Below are 24,660 nucleotides of genomic sequence, written 5' to 3'. Positions count from 1 at the left end.
TGGCCTGATTATAAAACATGGTGTTCGATGGAATATTTTGTTTCCCAGATAGATCGCACCACAGTCGCTTAATTAGTATTTGTTATATTATGTTTCAAGACCGCATAATGGACGACTGTCTTCAGTCCTCAGTGTCTTAGTTGTAATCTTAGTGGTATGTGGCTTGAAAAATGTGAAATTTAAATAGCGTTTTTTATTATTATTATTAATGTATTTACGGACAACTTCATTTACAATAATATGTACAACGAGAAAAACAAAATTATGGCGTCACATGGCTGAAAATAAAATCAGTGTGACCACAGGTTCGAGCATAAAATTTCATAATAATTTCTCAGATTAGATATTAAGTACACTTGGTAACTTTTTATCACGACTATTATGTTCTTGGGCTGGTTACACCAAAGATATTTGCTGGTTTCCACGACCCGGCCCTGTTGCACTCTGTGTTGGGGAAAAAAGAAAGAAGTGGATTAGCAACAGAAAACAGACTTGACAAAAGTAAATTTTTGTTGTTGTTTAAGCAAAAAGTATATTGACTAATATAAAAATTATTAGTTTCCAGAGGTAACAACCGATGAAGTTTGTATTTTTAAATAAGAAAATGTAACAATAGCAACAGAGATAACCAAGACTTCAGGTTTCTTCTGTGTCGAACAAATGGCAATTTAATGTTAAACGTTCGGACAACTTAACTTTACTGAACACTTCTAAAGTGTGTGATGGTAAAACATTGAAGTGCGTACTATAAGGTAAGGGCAATATGAAGTACATAATTTAGAAAATACGAATAATACTTGGATAAGTAATTTTAAATTAGTTTGGCGAGCTAAGTGTCTCGGTTGAAGAAAATTAAATGAGCCTGATACTCTACCTCTAGGGTGGTTTGGAAAATAGTATAATATTGTTATTGCACACCAATCATACAAGTACAAAATCTAACCGTAGTGTAGCCAATTAATAATTGAATAAGTTCAGCTCTTGGTGTTAGACAACATCATCAAATAATAACTATGTATGTTTTATTGATTTTATTTTTTCCATTGTTTTGTTTAATTTTACTAATTTTCATAAAACCGAGCAGATATATATTTATGTACCTAATGAGTAATGAAACTGTGTAATCTTGGCGATTCACAATGTGAGTAGTATTGTCTACTGTATAATGTATTAAAAATAATTGTCTACCGTTTTCAATTTGTTGTTGTTTTGTTCCACAATTGTTTTATTCAATTACATAACCATTTGGTTAAACTACTTTAAACGGGTGTTTTATCAAATATATGCAATGTAAATGCGTTTTTTATGCGTCTTGAAGTAACAATAGAATTTTTATGAGTGTCAAAAACAATGTCGTTAGAGTATATTTTAATTGTTTTTTTTTCTTATCGTTTTGGACGGTATTCCTGTATTTTTAAATCATATTTTATACAGTAATATTTCAAATGCTGTTGGACATTGTGTTGGTTTGTATCCGGAACGGAAGTAAATGTGTGTTCTATGCGAAAATTGATAAACAAAAAAAGATAATGTCGTCAAAGCCGGAGCAGTATGCCTATAGAAAATTGCCAAATAATCAGCCGGTTTCACCAACTATTATTAAATACACTTAACATAATCTTAGTTAACAATTCGTTAAAATTTAACATCCGGTTAAATTAAGTAAGTTTCATCATAACATTATTATCATTAGATTCTATTTGTTAGGTTAACGAAATGTTACTTGGGTTACCAAAGTGGTTACCTTGATTCCAACGTTCTCATTAGTTATCACGAAATGTGATAACCGATAAGTGATAATATTATAATTGTATTGTTAAAAAATATAATCAACAATAACTTAAATCCTTAAGAAATGTCGGTGGAATCGTTTGATCATTTTCTAGGTAGCTTCTTGTTCCAACCAAACGATAATGCTTTGTTTTTAGCTCGTGTACTACAATGTATAGTTCTTATTGTTACGCGCAAGCAGTTAATATTATTATTCATTTATTCGAGAATAATAATAATAATATTAAAAAAAAGGAATAATCTCACATTTTGTCAGTCCGGAATATACAATCGTATCACACACAGATAACGACGACATGAGACTTCCGTTGTCTGGTTCGATTTTTTTATTTGTTTTATTCAATATCCACCCAACGGTCGCCAAACAAACATGAAGCTGACAAAGACTATCAAATACTTTAAGGTAACCGTTTTTTTATTATTATTATTATTTATTATTTACAAAATTGTTATTATATTTTTAATAATTTAATTTAATTTTACTAAAGCAACTATTATTGTAAAAAAAAAATATCACAAATCTAATAGCTAAATAATAGTAATGGGGAAAAAACAAAAACCTAACTATGGGATATTTTTCGAAAAATGTATTTAATTATTACAAAAAATTTAAAAAATTTAAAAAACTTATTTCACTTTAAAATGGAATGCTATAATAATACACTAAAATATAGTTCCAATCGATTTTCCTTTATTTTCATTTCATGTTTTTACCGTGGCTTTTTTCTAGATTCCAAAACAAGCTTACAGGGAGTTTATCTGGTAGTTAGGAAACAAGGTTTTTTTAAATAAACAACTTCTAACTATACTAATTTTTTATTTAATCGATTTAGTATTTTTTTTTTTTAGTAATTTTTTTAGCAACAGTAAGGTCTGACAGCTGTTATTTAGTGAAATTAATTGGAGAGGGGGGGGGCAGGTGGTAATATAAAATACTGGTTTTACCTTCCTCCCCAGTTACAAAAAAAAATGTAGTTAAAAATATTGAATTTTGCTAAATATATTTTTATAATAAATAATAGGCCATGTGGCGGTCTATTCGTGTCTAATACACTATTGTGTTGCGTTTCAGTTGAACGCTTACCGGTATCGCAGGAGATTGGTATTTGGGTTCATTGTTGTGGTGTTAGTTTGCACGCTGATGGCTAGACACAAAAATAAGGTGAAGTTTGTCAGCTCTGAAATGATCGAAGCCCAGCCACAGGACGTCTGGGAATACGTGTCAGATTTCTCCAACATGATGACGTTAAATCCCACCATGTAAGTGTATAGTTATGACCCAGACAATAATGTCTTAGACGATAATCCTAGACATCTTAAAATTCGTGCATTAGATTACTAATGTAAGACTAAATATGATAACATGTGTTAAAATCTTATCAACTTGAGCTTTTTAAAAGGTTTTTAATAACTTTAACTTAATTTAAAAATTCCAAAATCTTAGTCTTTATAGTGTTTTAACACATAAGAGACTGTTGGGGTTATAATATTATTGGAAAACATATAAAAATACTCTATAGTTAATTAAATGTTTAAGGTTTAAAAAATAATATTTAAGTAAAGTGATGTATAATCTATTATATAGGATATTGTCCAATGTTCATTTATAATATAATTGTCTTCCCCTCCACCCTATTTTTCTGTTAAAAAACAATCACTATTAATTGGGGTTTTTTTTGCGAAATTTACCTCCACAAATAAGCGTATTAAAGCTTACTCGTTAAACCAACATTAAAACATACAATGAGGTGTAATTAAACAAGAAAAAAAATTCAAATGCCACTACCTGCAATTAAAGTTGTGGTGTTGGCTTAAAACTAAATAATTGCTATAATTGAGGCACTCAACGTTGAGCGCAATAGTTGCCTAACCAACAAATAAAAATACAAATTTAAAGTTTATTATAAAATTGAACTTAATTCGATTTATTCGATCTAGTTTTCATTAATTAAATTACTAATTAATCATTTTTACTAATTAAATAATGATTTTTTGATTAAATTAAATTAAATTAGTTATACTTTTATTATTTTCATAAAATAAGTTAATATTATTAGTTTGACAATTTTAAATTTATGTTAGTTCGTTAGACGTTGTATATTTCCAGAAAGTGTACTTTACAGGGCGTTCCAGCATAAAAAATAAGTAAAAGGAGGGGGGGGGGCAAATAAGCGTTTTAATTTTTTCGATAGGTAAGTAAAATATCATAGGTTTCGACAGTTAAGTGAAAAAGTAATAACTTAAAAAAAAAAAACGATTCCCTGTTATTTAGTGCAAAAAGCTCACCTTAAATTAGGGTTCACATCATTTTCAGCCCGTTTCGGCCCCTAACTCAAAATGTATTATCTCTTATTATTAATGTCTTATCATTTATCTCTAATCTATTATCGTTTATCTCTTATCAATTGTCTCTCAGTATTTATGTCTTTTAATTTATTTCTTATCTCGTATCTCTTATCATTTTTTGAGTTAGGGGTATCTATACAGAAAATATACTTTACATATTATATGCTAAAATAATTTTAAATATTGCATTATCTTATTGGAGGTATATTACTCTTTTTTTTATAAAATATTATATCATGGCACTAATTGTTAAAGATGTAAACAAACCAACCGATTTTTAATATTTTTTTTTTTTTAAACAATTTGTTTAACTTTACACATATATAGACTAAACATGATGGAAAGTTATTCTTGTTAATTTTTTTGTAAGACTTGGCAGTATTAACGATTTTGTTTGGAATAGGGAAATTTAAAAACTAAACTAACATGCGAATATTATATGCGTGACAGAGTCTAACTTGGCTAGCCAATGTTTTCAATAACATTGTGATTTTATACTGTAATAGCTATTGGGTATAGTTTACAAATGATTGCTGAACTCAAGAAGAAACTAAAAACGTACGTGTCTAAAGAAAACAGACATGTATTTTTTTAGTATAAAATATTTATGGAGATTGAACGGAAAAGTTTGAAACGAAGTTTTAACTTCTAACAAATGGACAAGCATTAAGAATTTTTGTCGTCATTTTCTTTGAACTCAAAGTGCCCTTATCGAGGGTTTTTGTTTAAATATTTGAATTTAACTTATTGTCGTATTTTTCATTTTTCAATAACTACAGTACTAGAATTATTATAAGAAATGCGTTTTCCTCCATTTTTATTAATGGCGACCTCACCAAACGATTTTTCCATAATGTCATTACGGTCTAGTGCACTTTCTTGGTAATTTTTCGAGTCAACAGTAATTTGTTCATAAAATAAAACTGTAATACGTTTTTTTTCTGGTAAAATTTTAGCAACAAAAATGTACACAAAACATTAAATGGAAATGTGGATGTTCAACTGCGCTTCGCATGAAAACATTTTGCTAAATTATATTGTGTTTTTTTTCCGTTTAATATCCACGATTGAATTGATAAAATGATAATTTTTAATTTTAATTTAAGGAATTTTTTTTAAAAGTTGTAAAATTGGGCCTTTGTTCTAATCAAACCATTAAAAAAAAAGAAAGTTTATTTAATAAAAAAAAAATACACTTGTTCAATATCATAAACAATATTAAATGAACATGCTTAAAAAAGCAAAAGTGCCATAAAAAAAAAAAACAGTATTAACTTATTGTTATATATTGTTGAATATTACAATACTTAAAAGTAGTCATCACAGAATTTTACTTTGTAAGACTTGTTTTTTAATTACAGTTGTGCTTTGGTTTTTTGGCCCTTTTTCTATTAATATAAGGGAATGTTTTTTTTAAATTACAGTATGTTTAATATACTCATAAAAATGAGACTTATAAGAAAAAAACGATAATTGCAAAAAACACCGAACTGTTGTCCATGTTCTAATAAGTGCCTAAATTAAGTATAATACGGGCTTGACAATATTATTGTTTTACTTTTTCTTAACTTTATCCCAAAATTTGTAGACAGAATAAAATTAAACTCGACAGCGACCATCTCTTTTGAAAATGTTATTTTGTATTCGTCTCGTTAAAATCAGCTTAAAATGTTGCAAAAAAGGAAAATTATATTATTCATATTATTATACTTAAATAAATCGGTACTCAGGCGGCTCTAAGTGGAATATAAGTACTCGAGTACTTGTTTGTGTGCGTTACAAAAGTAACAGCTCTTATTTGATTTCGTCAACAGTCTATAAAGAATTATTTTTTTTTCCTTTTAGCGAAGCAACCGTGTATTTTAAATTCAAATGCGAAAATCTGTTTTTTATATGTAAATTTATTTATAAAATACTACCAACAATTGTTCAATGCAACGCAAACGTACGTTACATAACGAGAATCTCGGAATCTTACCAACGAAAACAGCTAAGATGAGAATAATTTGATTTTAATTTTAATAAAAAAAAAATAAGATGTTAAGCTTTTTTATTATATCAGATTATGCGATTTTTTTTCAACGATTGACGCTTTACTGCAGTAAGAATACACCTAATGTTATTTGTGTTATGTTTTTTTTACAGAGCGGTCATTATATGATAGCTTTGGATTATGTTAGACGTCTAGCTTTTGGTCAGGTCAGGATTGGTGAAAATCCCAAGTCTTTTTGTGTCCAATTTGTGTTGACTTTGGGAAATCAATATCTGTATTTTTAATTATAAACTTATACCTAACCAGAAGTGTAGTAAAATGTGTAGAAACAATAAATTAATCTTAAGAGTACGTCATACCCTCATTTATTAAGGCGTTAAGTATAGGCGATTTTTTAAATTAATAAGTACAGTAATTAGGACTATTTTTTTTTTTTTTTGGTGGTATTATTGTTAGTTTATATTCGACCGTGTCCAGCAACGTCGCCGTGGTCGCATAGATAGCGTGTAGATACGGTTGTAAGTAAACAGGGATATAACCATTCCCAAACCCTGTATAATATAATAAATTATTATCACCATCGGTAAACGAATGCAGTACAATACTGGGTTTTCAGAAATCGCTATAACCACAGATTATTAAAATATAAAACCAGATAGTGCTTTCCATAGTAAAACAATAGATTTTCAAATAACGATTTTTTATTGGTCACAAACTATAGCTGTAGGGACAAATTATAGTGCCGAAAATATTTTACAAACTATTTATAATGTTATCGTATACTGATAAGAATTACTGATAACAAGTATTAATAACAAGTAGTCGATTAACGAAGATTGTGGTAATAACGTTAAAGATGTTCGATAAACTGTCTTGGGTCACACTGGCTTGAGAGTATAAAAGTTTGCTTACATTTTACATTACCTATTTTTGTAGTGCACTATCTTGTTTTATTTAATTTGTGCTGAAAAGTCCGAAAATGATAAAATAAGCATTCAATATGTTTGTATTAACTCACACAAGGCGATTTATTAAGGTCAAAGTGTATTTCCCCCCTTGTTATTAATTAAAAAAAAAGTTTGGCTACAGATTTTTGATAAAATATTACATGTTATGGCCTCACACTAAGTCTACTTTCAGTCTAATTTGCAGACCGAATTATATTTTTTATTTATAATAAAGACAAATTTACAATTAGTACACACAAAAAAAATAAGAAGAAAAACTCAATTTTTGGTACGCATTGCAAGAAAAGTTTATGAACTACTTTAAACTTGAATATGTTTTGTGGCCAGTTCGAAATTTACTAGCAATTTTCAGTAAAATCAAAATTTGTTTCGTTAAAAAATTATTTAACGTTATTTATTTATTTATTTTATTTGATTTCTTCACTCGTTCCTCAACAAGGAGAAACGTTTTAATCGTGTGGAATGCTCAGTTAAGATTAGGAGCTGGTGGGTGCCATAAAATATACTTATAATTCATATGTTTCCCTGTAGAAGAAAAATAGTTTTTTTATGTGTTCCTATACATTGGAAAAGTCCTCGAGTCCTTGGGGGCCTGTTTTTTTTTTAAAAAAATCGTTTGGAGAAAAAGGAAATTTTTTAAATCTAGTAAAAAAGTAAATAAATCGATGAAAGCATAAAACTATGTTTCAATGGATCAATTTGTTATCTTACCGAAAAGTGTTTTACACATTTTAAACTGATCAGTGTATTATTACAGGTCCATGATATCTAAAATTTATACCTCGAATGGCAAAACCCTTGATTTTACAAGAGATGCGTTTTTCTTAAAGGTCGACCTTGGCAGTTATACACAATTGTATGAGGTGTTTATACATATTTTTTTTTTTGTTCGTAATGAGATTATGGCTTCGACAGCTAGGCCTATAATACATATTATTTTTACTGTGACGGATGCTTTAACGTTTTAATTTTAGAGTTTAGCCATCTATGTAATTAAGAAAATACTAATAATTTGCTTAAAACGATCCGTTTTTGGGTATTTTCATTACCCATTTTAGATAATTTTTATAAAAATTATACTAACGTTTGTTTTTTTCTTTATGTGTCATTTAAGCAAGAAATTTACCATCACTCACGAAGCGGCCAATTTCAAAGAATGGAACTACACGGTGGAATACGAAGAACACTTGTCTCAGATTCCGTTCGTGACCAACAAAATCGTTGGCGAATTTGTCATCTACAAAATATCGCAATTGCATTACAACATCAATTCGACACACCGAACTTGCTTTTCTAACTTCTTTTGCCGTGAGTACGATAAATGAGGCGTTCAGATGCCAAACCGATTAACTCCACTTTTTTTCAAATTTCTAATAACAGCATGGTTGGATTAAAAAAGTGTAAAATTTTCAGTGGCCGAAATAAATAAGTAGTTGAATTTTTCACCACTAGAGTGCGCTAAGTACATTGGCAATTGTACTTACATACATTGTTTCAAATAACTCTGCCCGTCCTGAAAAATTTCATTAATACAAAAATTAATAATGAAAAATACAATTATTTCAAAGTAATTAGTAACAGGATAATATTATTGGTATACATTTTTATAAAAATTGTTTTTAATTATCAATAATCCAGCAATACATGGATATGTCTTGCAATCTAGTATAACTCTAATATCTTGTTTCTAATCTATTATCTCTAATCCATCATCTCTTTTAATTCAACTCTATTACAACCCATTATTCAAATTGTTAAGTATAATTTTTGGCAGTTATCTCGGTCAACCTGTAATGTAATGCTCGAAATGATTGATGGTCGTACTGATAATCTTGTTCCACTATCTAATATGATATTGTTTACTGCATTAAGGATATTCTTTTGTATGGATTTTACTAAGATTCGTCCTGTGTAAAGCTTATGATAGTTATTGACAACATATTATTATATTTTGTCGTTATGAATAAATGATTTTGATGTGGGACATTGACGCGTTGTCTCCGAATGGTCAAACATGACTTGCTACATATTATTTAATGAGCTGTTTTTTCTGTACTATTTTTTTAAAAATTTTTTTTCATAGTTCATACCGATTCGGAAATGCAGTTTCTGAAGTCTTCCCAGAACAACCGCAGCGGAACCCGGGTGGTGGAGACGATCGAGTACGAATGCCCTTGGGCGTTAACCGGCTTTTGCCTGAACGAGGTCAAGTACCAGAGGAATAAGATATTCGGACAATTGCGGAGGACAGACTTTCCGAAAGACCAGCATTAAACGTTTCAAAGATCACATTATTATTCGTTTCGTGATGTAATTATTAAGCGCGCGCCGATATTTATACTTATTCAGCCGGTTTCACCGACTATTGTTAAATACACTTTTAACACAATGTTAGTTAACAATTCATTTAAATTTAACATCTGGTTGAATGAATAAAGTCTAATTGTGAAGTTAACAAAACGTTAGTTGGGTTACCAAAGCGGTTACCTCGATTCCAACGTTCTCATTGGTTATTCAAATATGTGATAACTGATAAGTGATTGTCAGCCGGTTTTACCAACTATTGTTAAATACACTCTTAACACAATATTAGTTAACAATTCAGTTAAATTTACCATCTGGTTAAAAGAAATAAGTTTCACCATAATATTATTGTTGTTAAATTCTATTTGTTAAGTTACCAAAACGTTAATTGGGTTACCAAAGCGGTTACCTCGATTCCAACGTTTTCATTGGTTATTAAAATATGTGATAACTGACAAGTGATTATATTATTTAATTTGTCAGTTTGTTATTATTTGGAATTTTATTTTACTTTTTTTTAACGTTTCGGTTTGCATAAGTAATTGATATACAATGTTTTAACACATTGTTTAGATGGTCTATACCTTTCTAAAAATAATTTGTCATCAAAGTCGTTAAAATATTTTTTTTCTATTTTGAAGGCCTAAACAAAAAAGTAGGTAGTGATAAGAATTATTTCCATTGTATAACAAATAAATTAAATATAATCAACAATAAGTTAAATTCTCAACCAATGTTGGTGAAACCGGCTGATTTCGGTTTTCTTTTTCCAAAATCTTATACTTAGGTACGCTACTGTAATATGCACAGTAACGCTATATATTATTAAGACGGCGCCGTGCGCTCTCCACCGTTGTGCTGCCCGTTTAATTAATGGCTTTTGATAAAATAACGACTATCGCTGCCTGCTCTCCAGACAGGAACAAAAGAACGAAATTTAAATTGTTAATTTTATGTTTTTCGAGACCTTTTTTTTTATTATAATATTATTGTGACGAATTAATTTTCTTTCGAGTACGCGCCCGGTATGCTACTGTATTAGTATATAAGGAAACAAGAACGGAATAACATTATTATCAAGCGTTTTCTTTTGCTAACCCCCCCCCTACCCCTGCTTGTTATGGCGGCCAAAGAATACAAAACTATTTTTTTTTTTTTTTTAATAAAATATTTCTCGCCGACTCGGATGCAAATGAACCAACCCGATTAATATGGATGTTTGTTATTTTATTGTTCCTGGGGAAAAAAAAAAAAATATATATTACCATCTCTTTAACGAGAATAACTAATATTTTTTTTCTCTTCTGGTTTACAACGGTCGTTTCGAACGACGGAGATTGTATAATAATAATAATATTCTTAATATAATTTTATGAAAAAAAAAAAAACCGTCATATTAAAAGGTTCAACAGACGACGAAATACGACTTGAGAATTATATAATATTATGTGTTTATTTATTTTGTTTTTATTACCACTTACCCGGTGTATGAGTTACGTTTTTATCGATACAAATTTTCATTTTATTTTCATCAATCTGTTCGTTCGCCATGACTTTGTAAAGATATTTCATTTCCTCTTATAATATTTGCATACTATGTCTTGGGTTTTCAAAAATCCAGTATCCCATCAAATTCTTATTTTTGTTCACATTGTCCAAATTTATCAGTTTTGTATTGTACACATTCTAACTAAATTTTTTTTTTTTACTTTATTACTTATTATGTATCAGCCGGAAATTATATTCACAGCTGTTTTGAGTTATATTTATAAATATTTCACGCGTGTCCTTAAAAACTGTTGTTTTTCAAAGACAACTGTTTACTGAAATTTTGAAGAAAAAGAACTTGATTTTTGTACTAGATACATGTAAGTATTCGATACCCAACGATAGAATACTTAAAGATGCAAGTCAGGTATATTTGTCTATGATAATTATCCGACCAAATAGTGTACCTTAATTAATGCACTTAGTGATCTCTGATTTGTGACACGATACACGCGACAGAAAGGGTTAAAAACTAAACTAATTTAGAATGAGTTTCCAGCAAAAAATAAAATCACTTAAGTTAATTGACTCGAACAATTGATTGAAAAATGAATCGAATATAAGTGTATTATTGTGTATGCATTAAGCAGATTTCGTTTGCTAGATATAATACATAAAGGATCAATACGAAAGAACATCTCGGTCCGAATTGAAAGTATAGCAGAATGAATGTACATTGTGTGTTTCAGAAGATATATAGGCCGTTATAGCTCCGGCGTGGCACCATATAACTTATGAAATTATGATACACCCGACGAAATATTGTGTCGCCTTATAGTCACATGTTTCCCTTCGGAGACCCAATAAAAGCACACAAATCATTTCTTAGCACATGGTACGACCCTATTCATTCGTTTAGACCTTCGACTGTCACCGTGGATTCGAAAGCCCAAGGGCCAGCAAAGTTCTGTTATTTTGGATGCCTCTGAAAATGAGATTCGCAATCGCAACTACTATTCTTGTTTGTAATCATTTAAACTACTTCCAGAATGATTCTGAAATGATAAAACAGACCCTATCCGTCATCAGTCACCATCACTACCATGTCAGCTCTTAGACCTAATCAGTGAGTTCTCATCAATGGTCATACTCATCACTGTGGTAATGAGATATAATAACAAAATCTCTGGTCAGCTAACTACGAAAACTATGGCATTTAATTTTCTTATGATTTGTTAAATGTAAGTTTAAATAGGTTAAATAGGTCATTATAAATCTATCGTAGATGGCTGTCAGAACTAATATGCTAAAGTAAAGATCAGCGGTTCGATAACGACCATTAACATGCTGCTGCTAATTTGATTAGAATATAACCCAGTGGTGTATCTATTTAAGATTTTCAATTCGTCTCAAAACCCTGTTGATTGCATAGCATCAATTGGCTTAATCTAGATTCGAGAAGTGCATTTTAACTGAAAAGAATATTACCCGTTCAGTACAGTATCAGTATGTCCTGGTTCCGGTAGTCAAGGCCCAGTGGTGCTTTCTTGTCTAAGTTCTTAAAAGTTTCTTTACCCTCTGTCAAGTGCACGGATTGACTAGAACGGTCACAAACTTGTGGTAATCCCGTTGTGAGATTTGGGGTGTCTTTCAATGAAGTTGTCTGTTACCCGCAAGAGGGTTGGTGAATGGTGTCGTTGTCTTTTGCATTGTCTTTGGAACAAGTCCAAGGCAACTCGGATATCCGTAAGTCAAAATAGCAAATCTAGCAACAACAACTGTGGTCAGTGTGCATTCTGATGCTCACATAGATAACAAAAGAATTTTTTTGTTTATATTATGATTACTAGTATTCGTCTCGCTCCAGAAACCGGAGACTTTAACGATTATGTTAGGTCTCTCTTTCGTTAGGTGTATTAGTTTTGGTCAAACGCTATTATACATTTGCCCCAACAACAGTTTTCTATTTTATCATCATCGTTAGGTCAGGTCAGGTTAGACCGGTTAACAACTAGTAGTAAATGTAATAAATCGACCAAAATCCATGCAAATACCTGGACAAACCCATATAAAAACCAAATGAAAATCGTTAAACTTTATACTAGACAAGCTAAGACATCCCTTAAAACCAATAATCTCATTAGACAACAAAAAAGTGTAGTTTTAGAGCTTAAGATCTAAAAATTAGACAGAAGGTAGTTTTAAGGTGGATTTTTTTTTTTTAAACTGGAAAACCCTCAAAAAAAAGAGGAAAATTATAGTTATAGATTTGTCAATGATATTTATTGTTTTTTTCTACGAGTTATCAAATTTTTGACTGAGTTATCATTATGTTATCATCGCCTAGCCTACAATATGTATCATGGAAAAGTAACGTAGCGTTTTTACTTTCCATGAAATCGGTACACAAAATGGCTGCCTGCCGTGTTATTTCCTCTGTGTATATAGTAGTCTATATGCACATAGCTATCAAATACACTGTTATAATATTATTTATAACGCGAATTTATGTTTTATTCCACTGTAAACGTCGGTTCGTGTAATAACAATAGATAATGCGATATCCCGGACGCACCCGTCGAGACATTATCCACGTGCACAGATACCATCTCTTCCGCTATAGTCGTATGTTAGCTACTACTATAATAATAATAATAATAATAATAATAATAATATGTATGCTGCCTATGAACAGCAGTCAATGTCACCACCGTACCCGTGTCCGGAGGGAGGAAAAAAGAAATCCGGTCGAGCCAACGTTATCCAGATTGTGCGAGTTCCATCCCGAGGGATGTATTTCGTGACATTTATATTGGATTTACCGCCATATCCGACAGGGTTTTTGTTTTTTTTTCTTCTCTGCCGTTCCTATATAAAATAGACAATATACCCATTGAATAATAATATTGTCAATTATCGAACGACTGCGGTCGTTATTCCCGCCGGCCAATCTCGTGGCTATCTAATATATTGCAGCATCCGTTTAGCAACACACATTGCACGCCACTGCAATTAGTCATACCGTCCACGTGGTTTATATAGATAACAATCCAAAGAGGGAGAACTGTCCACCCCAAAAACCCTTCAAAGAAAATCCGTTTTCTGGAAGATAAATTCATATGGGGTAACTAAATGACTAAACTCTTGAGAAAAAAAAATATATAATTTAAATTATTGTAACTCGGCGTTGTATCTTTAAAGATACACAAAATTGAAATAAATATTCCAGGGAAAATATAAAAGTTATATGGACTGTTTTTTTTTGGTTAATGTTCTTTGGAGAGATCATTGATAAACATTTTAGAGAATTTTGCGGGGTATTAAAACAATCGTGATATCGTTTCAAAATCCATGTTATCAGCTATGATATTTTTGACTGATTTTCAATACATTTTATTTACAGTTTAAAACCTAAATCCATTTGATTCGGCTGTTGGAATTACATCATGTATGTCTAAATATTTTATCAGTATTAAAATAAAGCCAATCACTTATTTAATAATTTAAGTATAAAATCTCATGTGTCCTAAAAGATACTGTACACCTAATTTATTGTTTGTATCCAAAAAGATACATATCCCCTTTTTCTTCATTTTCATAGTTGTATCCAAAAAGATACAATGCCCTAATAGTGAAATACTTAAAATTGTATAAATAAATAAATAAATAATTCGATTTATTTAAACTTTTTTGTACTAATAGGTATTTATTATTTTATTACGGTAAATAAAATATTTATTTTTTAAATGCAGGTGCATTTTTGACTTTATTTCTTTTTAAGAAATTACCTAAAAACAGTTTTTTTGAAATAATACAAATAAGTATATTTTTATACATAGTTACAAGAATAATACCTACTCTACGTAAATCATTATATACTATTAAAAATATTTTTTATTTTATTAGGCCACGTAGCAGTGTATCTTTAAAGATACAACTATTAAATTAGTCAATGGGGGGGGGGGTTCTATTTTTAAAGATAGAAGAATATCTATTTATGATAAAAAAAAAATATTAATTTTGATCAAAACGCTAGTTTTTTTACACATAAATAATACTTAAAACTTTTTTTTTTTTTTAATTAACCAAGAAGTTTATAAAAAGATAGAGGTACACAGTTCTAGTGTAGTCTTTGGGCTAATGCGGTGCTAAAAAAGAGTTTGGGAAACCCAAGCCACCCTAGCCCCCCCTCCATTTGTTATACCTATGGATAATTTATCAGTGGAAAAAAAACCAGAGCAAAATATGCACAGTCACACGATTTTAATTTTTGTTTATTTTGTTACTCAAGTAAAAACATTAACACGTTTTAGGAATAATTAAAAGGGTAGTCTTTCTTGTTTTTATCGTAACTTGGCGACTCTGAAACGGTTAAAAAACTAAGAGAGAATATTATAATAACATAATAGCACGGAAATGTTTCAAAAATACAATACATTTTTTATTTTATTCCAACATTATAACAATCATTCTTTACCCGTGGCCATTGTTCGTTCGGCTGTAGCCGAATGCTAATCAAATTCTACACTTTTATTGTAATAATTCAGTTAAGAATACCCGGTCCGAATTCATAATTTTCTTTCAAGAAAAACTATAATATCTTATTAATATTATTATCATTGTTGTTGTACTTTGTTCGGCAAAAATATCCAATTTCGAAGTTTTTAAATAATTACGATTTCAAGTTTAAATTAGACAAAACGGAAATAATAAAACCGACTTTGATAACAATACAATAAAACCAAAAAAAAAAATCATTGTCTCGCTTCTGCATTATTTGTTTTTTTTTTTATAACAACGATTGTGAATCGCATTTGGCTTTTACGGTTATTGTTTATTACTTACTTGCGGGCTTTTTTAACAGTGCATATCATTTCGAGAAATGCAAAAATAGTTTCTTCGGTTTACGAGCTAAGAAGGTATCACTTTTCAATCGTTCATCGGAATTCTTCATAATATAATAAATTATGTAAAGTCGGTTGATAAGAAAAAAAACCGTGCACCAAAAAATTGTATACAACAACGCAATATTTGTTTGCCAAACTAATAACTTTTGTAGAAAATCGTAATTGATTAAGTCCATAGTTTCCGGGTTAAATCTTTTTGTTGAAGCCATTTGTAGTTGTTTTTAATAATTGATGCGTGTGGGTGTGTATTATGGTAGGTGTGCTAACAACAGTATGAAGTGTGATAACCGTGGTATATGTGGTAGCCATAGGTATACCATATACATGGTATATCAGATTGTCATTGCTTGATTATTCCACTGTTGAGCACACTTGGTTTCAACATCTGGTTTAATTAAGTAAGTTTTCTCAAAACAATATTATTATTAAATTATATTTGTTAAGTTAACAAAATGTTCGTGGGGTCACCAAAGCGGTTACCTTGATTCCAACGTTCTCATTGGTTATCACGAAATGTGATAATATTATAATTTTATAATCAAATCTCAATTAGTAATGTAGCATTCGATCTGTGTCACTAAAACGTGTCAATTAAATTTTTAACAAGCCGATTTCGGCTGATTAACTAAAACTTACAATCAACGAACAAATCTTCAGGTACCGTATTAATAATAGTATACACTAAAATATGGTTCAAGCTCGAAATTGAGATTTTGCGAAAAATTGCCTACACTTTACTTCTTAGAATTGGGCGGTGTAGCGACCTTTTAACATTGACCGATTTCTTCGTGCAGTAAGTCTATCAGAATTTGTTCCTAAAGGATTAGCAAGTCGCTGCCCTGTAGAAAATTACATTCCGGAGAAGTTTTTCGGTTCTACAAATTATCGACTTGCGTGTCTGCCGACAATAAAAGAATGGGCGCAAAAAAATTGGAATTCCCCTCGCCCGCGGTTGGGTTTTCTCCGGTGTTATAACAACAATATTGAGTATACCGGGTGATCTATTTAACGTGAGACACTCATTTTCTCGGAAAAAAGTAATAAAAATGTTTTCTTTTTTGAAACAATGTTTGTTTCAATCATTCTACGATATTATAAAATTACTAAATATTTACTTTTTTCCGCGTTTTCCTTAGCTCTATCTGTTTTACAAACTCAAACGGTAACTTATCCATTTTATTAATTTTTAAAAAATCAAGAATAATTCACAGACATTTTTCTAACCGGTCGATAACCACATTGATTGATGGTTTTTAAAGTTATTCAAGTATGTCAATCAAGTTATTGAAGTTAATCAAGTATAATATACGTTACCATTTAAGTTCAAAACTTGATAAAAGTTTAGAAAAGTCTAAAAAAATGTGTAAATATTTAGTTATTTTCTGTATGAAACAAAGTAACAGTATCCACACTTCATGCAGATACATCAATACATGGATATGTCCTACAATCTAGTAGGTAATTCTAATCTATTATCATCTAATTCACTATCTCTATTAATTCACCTCCATAATCCATAATGACGTCAGCACTGTGACACTTGACATGTTGGACAAATTTTCAGAATGACCACCAGCCATAAGACATATTTATGTGAAACGGTATAAAAGATTAAAATTTCAATGTTGTTTGATATTGTGAAAAAACACAAAACTAAAAAGTCTCTAAAAAAGTAAAAAACATTTTTCAGCCGAGCCTGTAACCACGAAAGAGCGTTTTCACGTATCTAAGGTGGCTAGTAAACATATCAAGTTTCTGGCTAATATTTTAGTGTGTTCATAATATTTGGCCTAAAACAATTCATAGGAATATGACCTCTTAAATTATTGAATTTATTTTTCATTTCTAGTCTGAGCGTTGTGAATACAACATATCTCTTATCTCTTATCAGATAACAGCGTAACGCATTTTTCGGTAACACTTTTTTCGGTTATTTGCCAGAGCTAAGACATCCCCGTACTCATTCCCAGCCCAACTCTATTACTACCTCCTACCTCCTATCTCCTATCTCAAATCTATTATCTCTTATCCCCAACCCCTATCTCTTATTTCTTATCCCCTATATCCTATCTCCTATCTCTTACTCCCTATCTCTAATCTCTTATCAAATAACAGCTTAACGCTTTTTTCGGTTATGTGCCAGAGCTAAGACATCCCCATACCCATTGCCACGCCCAACCTCATCCCTTATCTCTAATCTCTTATCTCTTATCTCTTATCAGATACCAGCGTAACGCTAAGAGAATAGAGTGTCTTAACCAGCCAACGATCCCTCCACCCTCCTTAAGGAGTTTAAACTCTAAGAACTTTAAAAGTAACTATTCAAAGCCGGTTATCGACCGGTCAACATTTTCAGCCAGTTGTTTTCAATTGAAAAAGGCAATTATAATTAACACACTCGATTCGTTGCCGTGTTATATGTTTCGAGCGCTGTGGAAATGACGGGGAAAAAATGGTAAAAATAGTTGGTAATTTTTTTAACATTGTACAACAACGTTTTCACCCTGTATGAGGTGTGTGCGTTTTATACCACCTTAACCGATCCGCGACCCGTTCGGTCCGGTTAAGTGCGGTGTGTATCGAACGCATTATAATAATAATATATAATATTACACCTACCACCGCGAGACTCTGTGTTCTCGGCTTACACGGGCCTCGGGCCACGGGCTTGCCGGCCAAAAACAGTTCCGGTGCGTTTCCGGTTTCCGTTTGTTTTATTGCTTTTCGCTCTTGCCCCTCTCCCCGGTCCAAAGAACGAGACCGTGAAAATTAATTGATGGATTAGTTTTTGACCGGCATGGCACCACCGGCGTTGCGTGTCAACTATGCCTTCTCTGCGCAGACGGTTGGAGAGAAATGGGTTTGGGCAATTCAATTTCCTGAAACGCTATATACAACAACAACAACCAGACGAGTGCAGCAGGCGGCGACGGGTTCACATATATTTGAATAATATAATAAAAATAATAATATCATATTTCTCCGTGGGTGTACACGTCTAGAGGTGTAGTACGTACACGCATTCGATTTCGTGCGACCCCCCTCCCCTACCTACGCAGTTCACGTATACCTACTTAGACACACTGTTCGGTTTCAATCGAAGGGTGTAGTAACCACCAACATGTACAGGGTGATCCGCGTGAAAACTATACTTACCCACATGCAAGGTTGTGTATTTTACCGCGAACCACACAATAACGCATTGGGTTAAATTGGGTGTCTTTATATGATCTCAATTTTCCGCTAATTTTTACGTTAGCCCACTTAGAGATCAAAATGCCCGAAAAAACGATTTTTTTTTCTTAAAGCAGAAAAAATGAAAAAAATTGGGTTTTTTTTTTAAATAATAAATTTTAGAAAAAACACAATTTTTTTTGAGATCTGATATGATAAGTAGGACGTTTTATTTCCGTATAAATAACGATCAATTATTCATCTCTCGTTAATATGTAATTAATAATAATTAGTTGTAATCTAAAATTTGTTATTAAATGCCAATTGTTACTTTATATACATATTTTACTTTATAACTTTTATTTTACTAAAGAATAGAAAATAGTACAAGACTGATACTGAATAATTTATTATATTTTAATAATAATAATAAATAATAAGTTATAAAAGTGAAATTTGTTGTTGAATGTCAATTATTTTTGGTCAATTGTTATATTGTTTACGTTAATTTTTTTACTATTGTTTTACCAGAGAATAGAAAATTTAAATTAAAATCTTTTAAATATTGTATTTATATATATGTTATGCATATATTATGCCATATTTTCTTGTATTTTTTTGTAAAAAAGAAGTATTAACCCATATAAGTGGGAATAAATTCCAAATCATTTTAGCTTAATTAGGTGCTTGTTTCATAAAAGTTTTGAAAAATTATAACAAATAATAAATTTAAAAAAAAATCTTGATAAAACCAATACATTCCTCGCTCTGTTTTTGAAGTTATTAAAGTTTCAATAACATCCTAACTTTTAAACTCATACAACATTAAAAAAGAACTTCAAAACTGGTTATCAACCGTTAAAATATTATTATATTGAAAAATGTAATAAAATGTATACGTTATCATTTAAGCTTCAAAATTTGATATAAAAAACCAAGTTGAGAGGGAGGTAAAAACAAAAAAAGTTAAAAAATTTAAATCACATTTTATAAAAAACAGTATGAATAAAAAAATTAAAATTCTTATTAAATCCAATGAGATATTGAGTGGTTCATGAGAAAATTACCACTCTGTATTAGTATGTTTTTTAGTACACAGAAAATGTCTACCTTCAACCTTTATTTAGTGTTATCAAATATTGACAAACGAACCGATTGTTGAAAATTTAAGATTTTTATTCTAAAATCTTGTTCACATTTTTTAGGATTTAAAAACATATGTTCCAATTTAAAGAAAAAAAATGATGTCTATAATTCTTTTACGTAAAAGGGTTGAAGGCAAACTTATTCTAAGCATTGAAAAATATAGTAAAATATTATGTACTTATAAAAGTGGGCACGACCTCCGTTGCACGGTGGTAGGTACATAAGGAAATGGCTATGTCTTATTATACAAGTATAGGACCTTGGTACTCTTTGGTACTTTCTAATATCGAATGCTTTATTTCTAATCTCTTACCTCTTATCTCTTACCTCACAGCCAGCATCCAGCAGGACCATCTCTTGACTCTAATATCTTATCTCTAATCTTATATATATATTCAGAATGTCCCATTTTAAAATACTAATAGATTTTTCTCCAAAAATACTAATCCAATCAAAAAGTTGTTTACTTGAGACTTTTACAGTACAAAAGGGACGTTAAACAAAAAAATATGTTCAAAATTTAAAATGGCCGACCTACGGTTAAAAATAGGTTTTTTTAGAATGGATACCATGTTTTTTTTGTTAACCAAACAAATGTTCTTATCCAAACTAACAACTTTTGTAGGAATTTTTTTTCGGTAAAACCCATCATTTGTAAATTAAGTCTCTTTCGCTATTTTTAGTTTTGTCATTTTATTTTGATGCATATGGTAACTGTGTTATGTGTGGTAACCCAGGTTTTTGTCTTTGTGATACACAGAAAAGAGGATAACGTTAACGATAAATGTAATGGTAATACTAATGGTAAGTATACCACGGTTACCACACATACCACAGTTATCATACAAACCATGGCTACCATACAAACCAAGGTTACGACACACACCAAGGTTACCATATACATCAAAATAAAATAACAAAACTAAAAATAGCTAAAGAGACCTATATTACAAATTATGGGTTTTACCGTACATTTTTTCCTACAAAAGTTGTTAGCTTTGATAAGAACATTTGTTTGGTTAACAAAAAATACATGGTTTCTTTTGAGAAAAAGAAATGTTTTTGACCGTAAGTCGGCCATTTTGAAAAACTTTATTTTTTTTTTATTTCCCTCTTTGTATTTTAAAAGTCTCTATTAATAAACTTTTTGATAGGATTAGTATTTTAAAATGGGACACCCTGTATATATATCATCAGTTCCTCATCTGTTCTGCCGTTTCAGTAAATCGATCGAGAACAAAAGACTGCGTAGTAGAAATGCCCAAAAATTGATTGCTTTGACAAAGTGTGTTTTGCAAACGGGAAAAAGACTGCCAAGGTAAAAAAACAACCCTCGTATAAGGGTAGATAAACCTGTCGAAAACTGAAAGCGAAACGGCTCAACATGACGAGTGTGATGAACCGAAAAGATAACAAACGAAAAGGAAAACGTTCACGTTTATGTTTTCATCGTTGATGCATTTTTCTGCGACGAACCCTAAAGAGTAGCTGTTTTAGTGTGATATTGCAAATATAAAATCACTTTGTCAAAATGTCGACACCCGGAAGAAATACACGTGTGCCTTGGATCTAAAGGGTCTAGTCTCACTTTTGACAAACGGGCTTTAAAGTTTTTATTTTCCATAAGACTGTATGGTAATTTTTTTCGCCAAACTCTTTACAAGTTATTCAATATTTGCCGGACGCAAGCCACAGAAACATGGATGTTAACATAACTGGAGTGTCTCGCTTTGAACGGATCATCCGGTATAATAATGAGCTATAATGCAGTTAAAACTAATAGAGAACAGTATAAACCAAACGCTTTAACGTGGCTTTGTGTGTGTGTGTGGCCCAGAGCAAAGCGCTGCAATTCCCACCCTACACCACTATGATAAGGGTGCGTTGATAATAATAATAATTATATAAACCACAATCGGACGATCGGTTTTTCGATCTTATTGCACCGTCGGTTAGTGGTAGTCCAAAGGAAAAACTTTTGGTGCCCCGATAAAATATATATTATAGTGGAGCATTATTGTAAATAGCTTTTATGCTGTGCCCGAGGCGTGCTCTTGACGTGTCCGGACGACGATAAATCCCGTTCGGGTCGGTCGTGTGTCCTCTCCTCCCCGTTAAATTTACCCCCAAAGGTACCTTGCCTTAACGACTCGAACACATAGATATTTAAAACGACCGGACCGTAAAAACCCGATGACCGCGTGTATGCTGGCTTTCCGTGGACGAGGCGTTAAGACGTTTTGACGCGACCGCTATTTTTCAAATGGGGAACAGGAGTTAATACAAAAAAATTGGTATATAAAAACTGCTGGGCTATTAGCAGGGACTTTAGAGCAATCCCGCGTTTATAATAATGATATCGCGGATTTTCGTCCGGATTTTTTTATGTGCACAAACGATGGTTTTTACGACCGGTCCGAGTTCATATTATTATTACCATCGCGACGATAAAGATCCTCTCGGCCATGTGTTGGGCGATATTTTTTTTTGAAAAAAAATTATTTTGGAATTTTAGGAAACGAAAAAAACTCAATATACAATTTTGGCGATAAATTCAATGGAAATCAGTAATTTTCTCTTTGCGAAACGGTAAAGGTTGTTCGATTTAACTGGAAAAAACACACACTTATAGAAGGGTTGTATTTTCCAAAACCTCTAACATACCGTAAGTATTAAAAATGATGTAACTCCCTTTTGATTGTGATCGTAAATTGATCATATCCCGTATTATGTGTACGAGATACATCTGCCGGAAATCGTGTACATCATTTCGCTGTAGGTACTGTCGTTATCCGGACTCGAAGCACTCGAGGGTAAGCAAGTTATACTACCGCCGCATCCCGACTGCTGTTGATCTAAGACGTTCGGTAGTAAATAAAAAAAAAAAGGAAGAAGAAAAACACTCATTTTTACAGGAAAATATCAATTTTATGTCGCACGCTTCGTTGAAAATTTGTCGATTTTTATCCGTCCAATCAAATTATTACCCTCCGTGGAATTATAATCTAAAATCGTTATCGCTGAAGGTATACATATATATATATATATATATGGATGAAAACGAATGGTATAAGTACATAGTATACTTCTCCAAAATGTTTTTTTGTTTGTGTCCATGACCATTCATTACCAGGATGCTTTCAGGTCCAAGAAAATCAATGTGTCAATCAGAATCATTAAGATGCCCATTTATCCCTAGAGGTAAAGAAATCAACTAATAGCCATTTCTTCTCACCCCCCCCCCCCTCTGGCTCGTACAAAAATCTATCACCGACCCTATCCGGTTCCAGTTCAATAGGTCTCTTGAAAAATGCCACATTGAAATAGTACGGCAGCATTGTCTGCTAAACGGTGATTTTTGGAGTAATACCATTCACACAAACAATAAACTATGGGGCTCACAATTTAATAGTATGCAGATATGTAAAAGTATGATTGATATCTAAAAAAAAAAACAATTAATAGCCATTTCCTCACCTCCCAGGCTTGTCTCGAGGTCTATGGCTGACCCAGTGGATCCTATGGCTCAGTATGGCATCATTGTCATGATTGAGGAGCCATTGAACATATTTCTTCGTGTAGCAACTCTATAGATTAGAAATCACATTCAACCTTGGACTGAAATATATTAATAATGCATATTTTTTTATGTCAAACAAATTACAATACCTAACTATAATATAATAACAGCTGTACGGAGCACGTTAAAAGCAAAGTTCATTTATTATTAAAGCAATGATAATTGGACGAGAATGGATATTTCTTTCGTTTCGTTTCCCCCGGGACGGTCAATAATAATTGCAATATTTTAAAATTTAAAGTTAACCGGAAATCGTTTTAAGAAAAATAATATCGTTTCAAACTAGTATAATAAATAAACGAAATAAAGCCGAACAATGAATGTTTTATTGTGTGCAATAGCAGCTATTGTAATAATTTAGTGTTAATAAACAACCGGGCGGTATTAAAAATTATTATACGACCATTTCTGAACGATAATAAACTTTGTTCCCCTTTTTTGTGCGCCGTTAAACACCCGTGTGTTGTTACAAGAATTTTTATGTACCCACTTAGTTGTTGGGCGACGATACTTAATTCTTATTTAGAGTACATTTTGAACGACGCGGTTTTCGCATTGAGTAGTGAACACAAAATACCTGGAAACTTTCTATACAATATTGCACATTAGCCAACCTGCCCGCCGTTTATCCTGGCAAAGTTTCAATGTTTCAGGTGACTTGGAATTTTTGCATTAAATCCTCTAAATGTTTTTTACCTTTAACTTGGTTTTCACAGCTATTCATTGCCAATAATTTCATGACAACCGCCTCGTTTTAGTTCTCAAGCATCTTCTGCATTTCTCAACTTTGACGCCGAGTGGCTCTTATAAAGACATTTTACCTGTAAGCAGAGCGTTTGGCCGTTTTTTTCTCATTTTAAATTTATAAATAGACATTTTATTTTTTAAACTAGTATACAGTGTACACTTGTTGCGAAAACGAACAAACCTTATGTATAGTTGAATTTTGTTATGAATGTTTTG

General features: G+C 31.4%; 1 protein-coding gene across 1 annotated transcript; it reads left to right on the top strand.

The window, feature by feature from the left end:
- The first annotated feature begins 2,050 nt into the window (after window positions 1-2,050).
- LOC126833833 (uncharacterized) lies at window positions 2,051-10,532 on the top strand. Its single transcript, XM_050565394.1, has 4 exons — window positions 2,051-2,194; window positions 2,864-3,051; window positions 8,213-8,406; window positions 9,182-10,532. The coding sequence occupies exons 1-4, from the start codon at window positions 2,162-2,164 to the stop codon at window positions 9,370-9,372; spliced, it is 606 nt and encodes a 201-aa protein (XP_050421351.1). The 5' UTR covers window positions 2,051-2,161; the 3' UTR covers window positions 9,373-10,532.
- The last annotated feature ends 14,128 nt before the right edge of the window (window positions 10,533-24,660 follow it).

Source organism: Adelges cooleyi, unplaced genomic scaffold, assembly GCF_023614345.1.
Source record: "Adelges cooleyi isolate 19-005CV unplaced genomic scaffold, UGA_ACOO_1.1 ACOO_flye_CR_arks_rails_tigmint_CR_PRNA_2, whole genome shotgun sequence".
Taxonomy (NCBI): domain Eukaryota; kingdom Metazoa; phylum Arthropoda; class Insecta; order Hemiptera; family Adelgidae; genus Adelges; species Adelges cooleyi.
The sequence above is the reverse complement of the archived record's forward strand: the minus strand, read 5'-3'. Positions and strand labels throughout refer to the sequence as shown.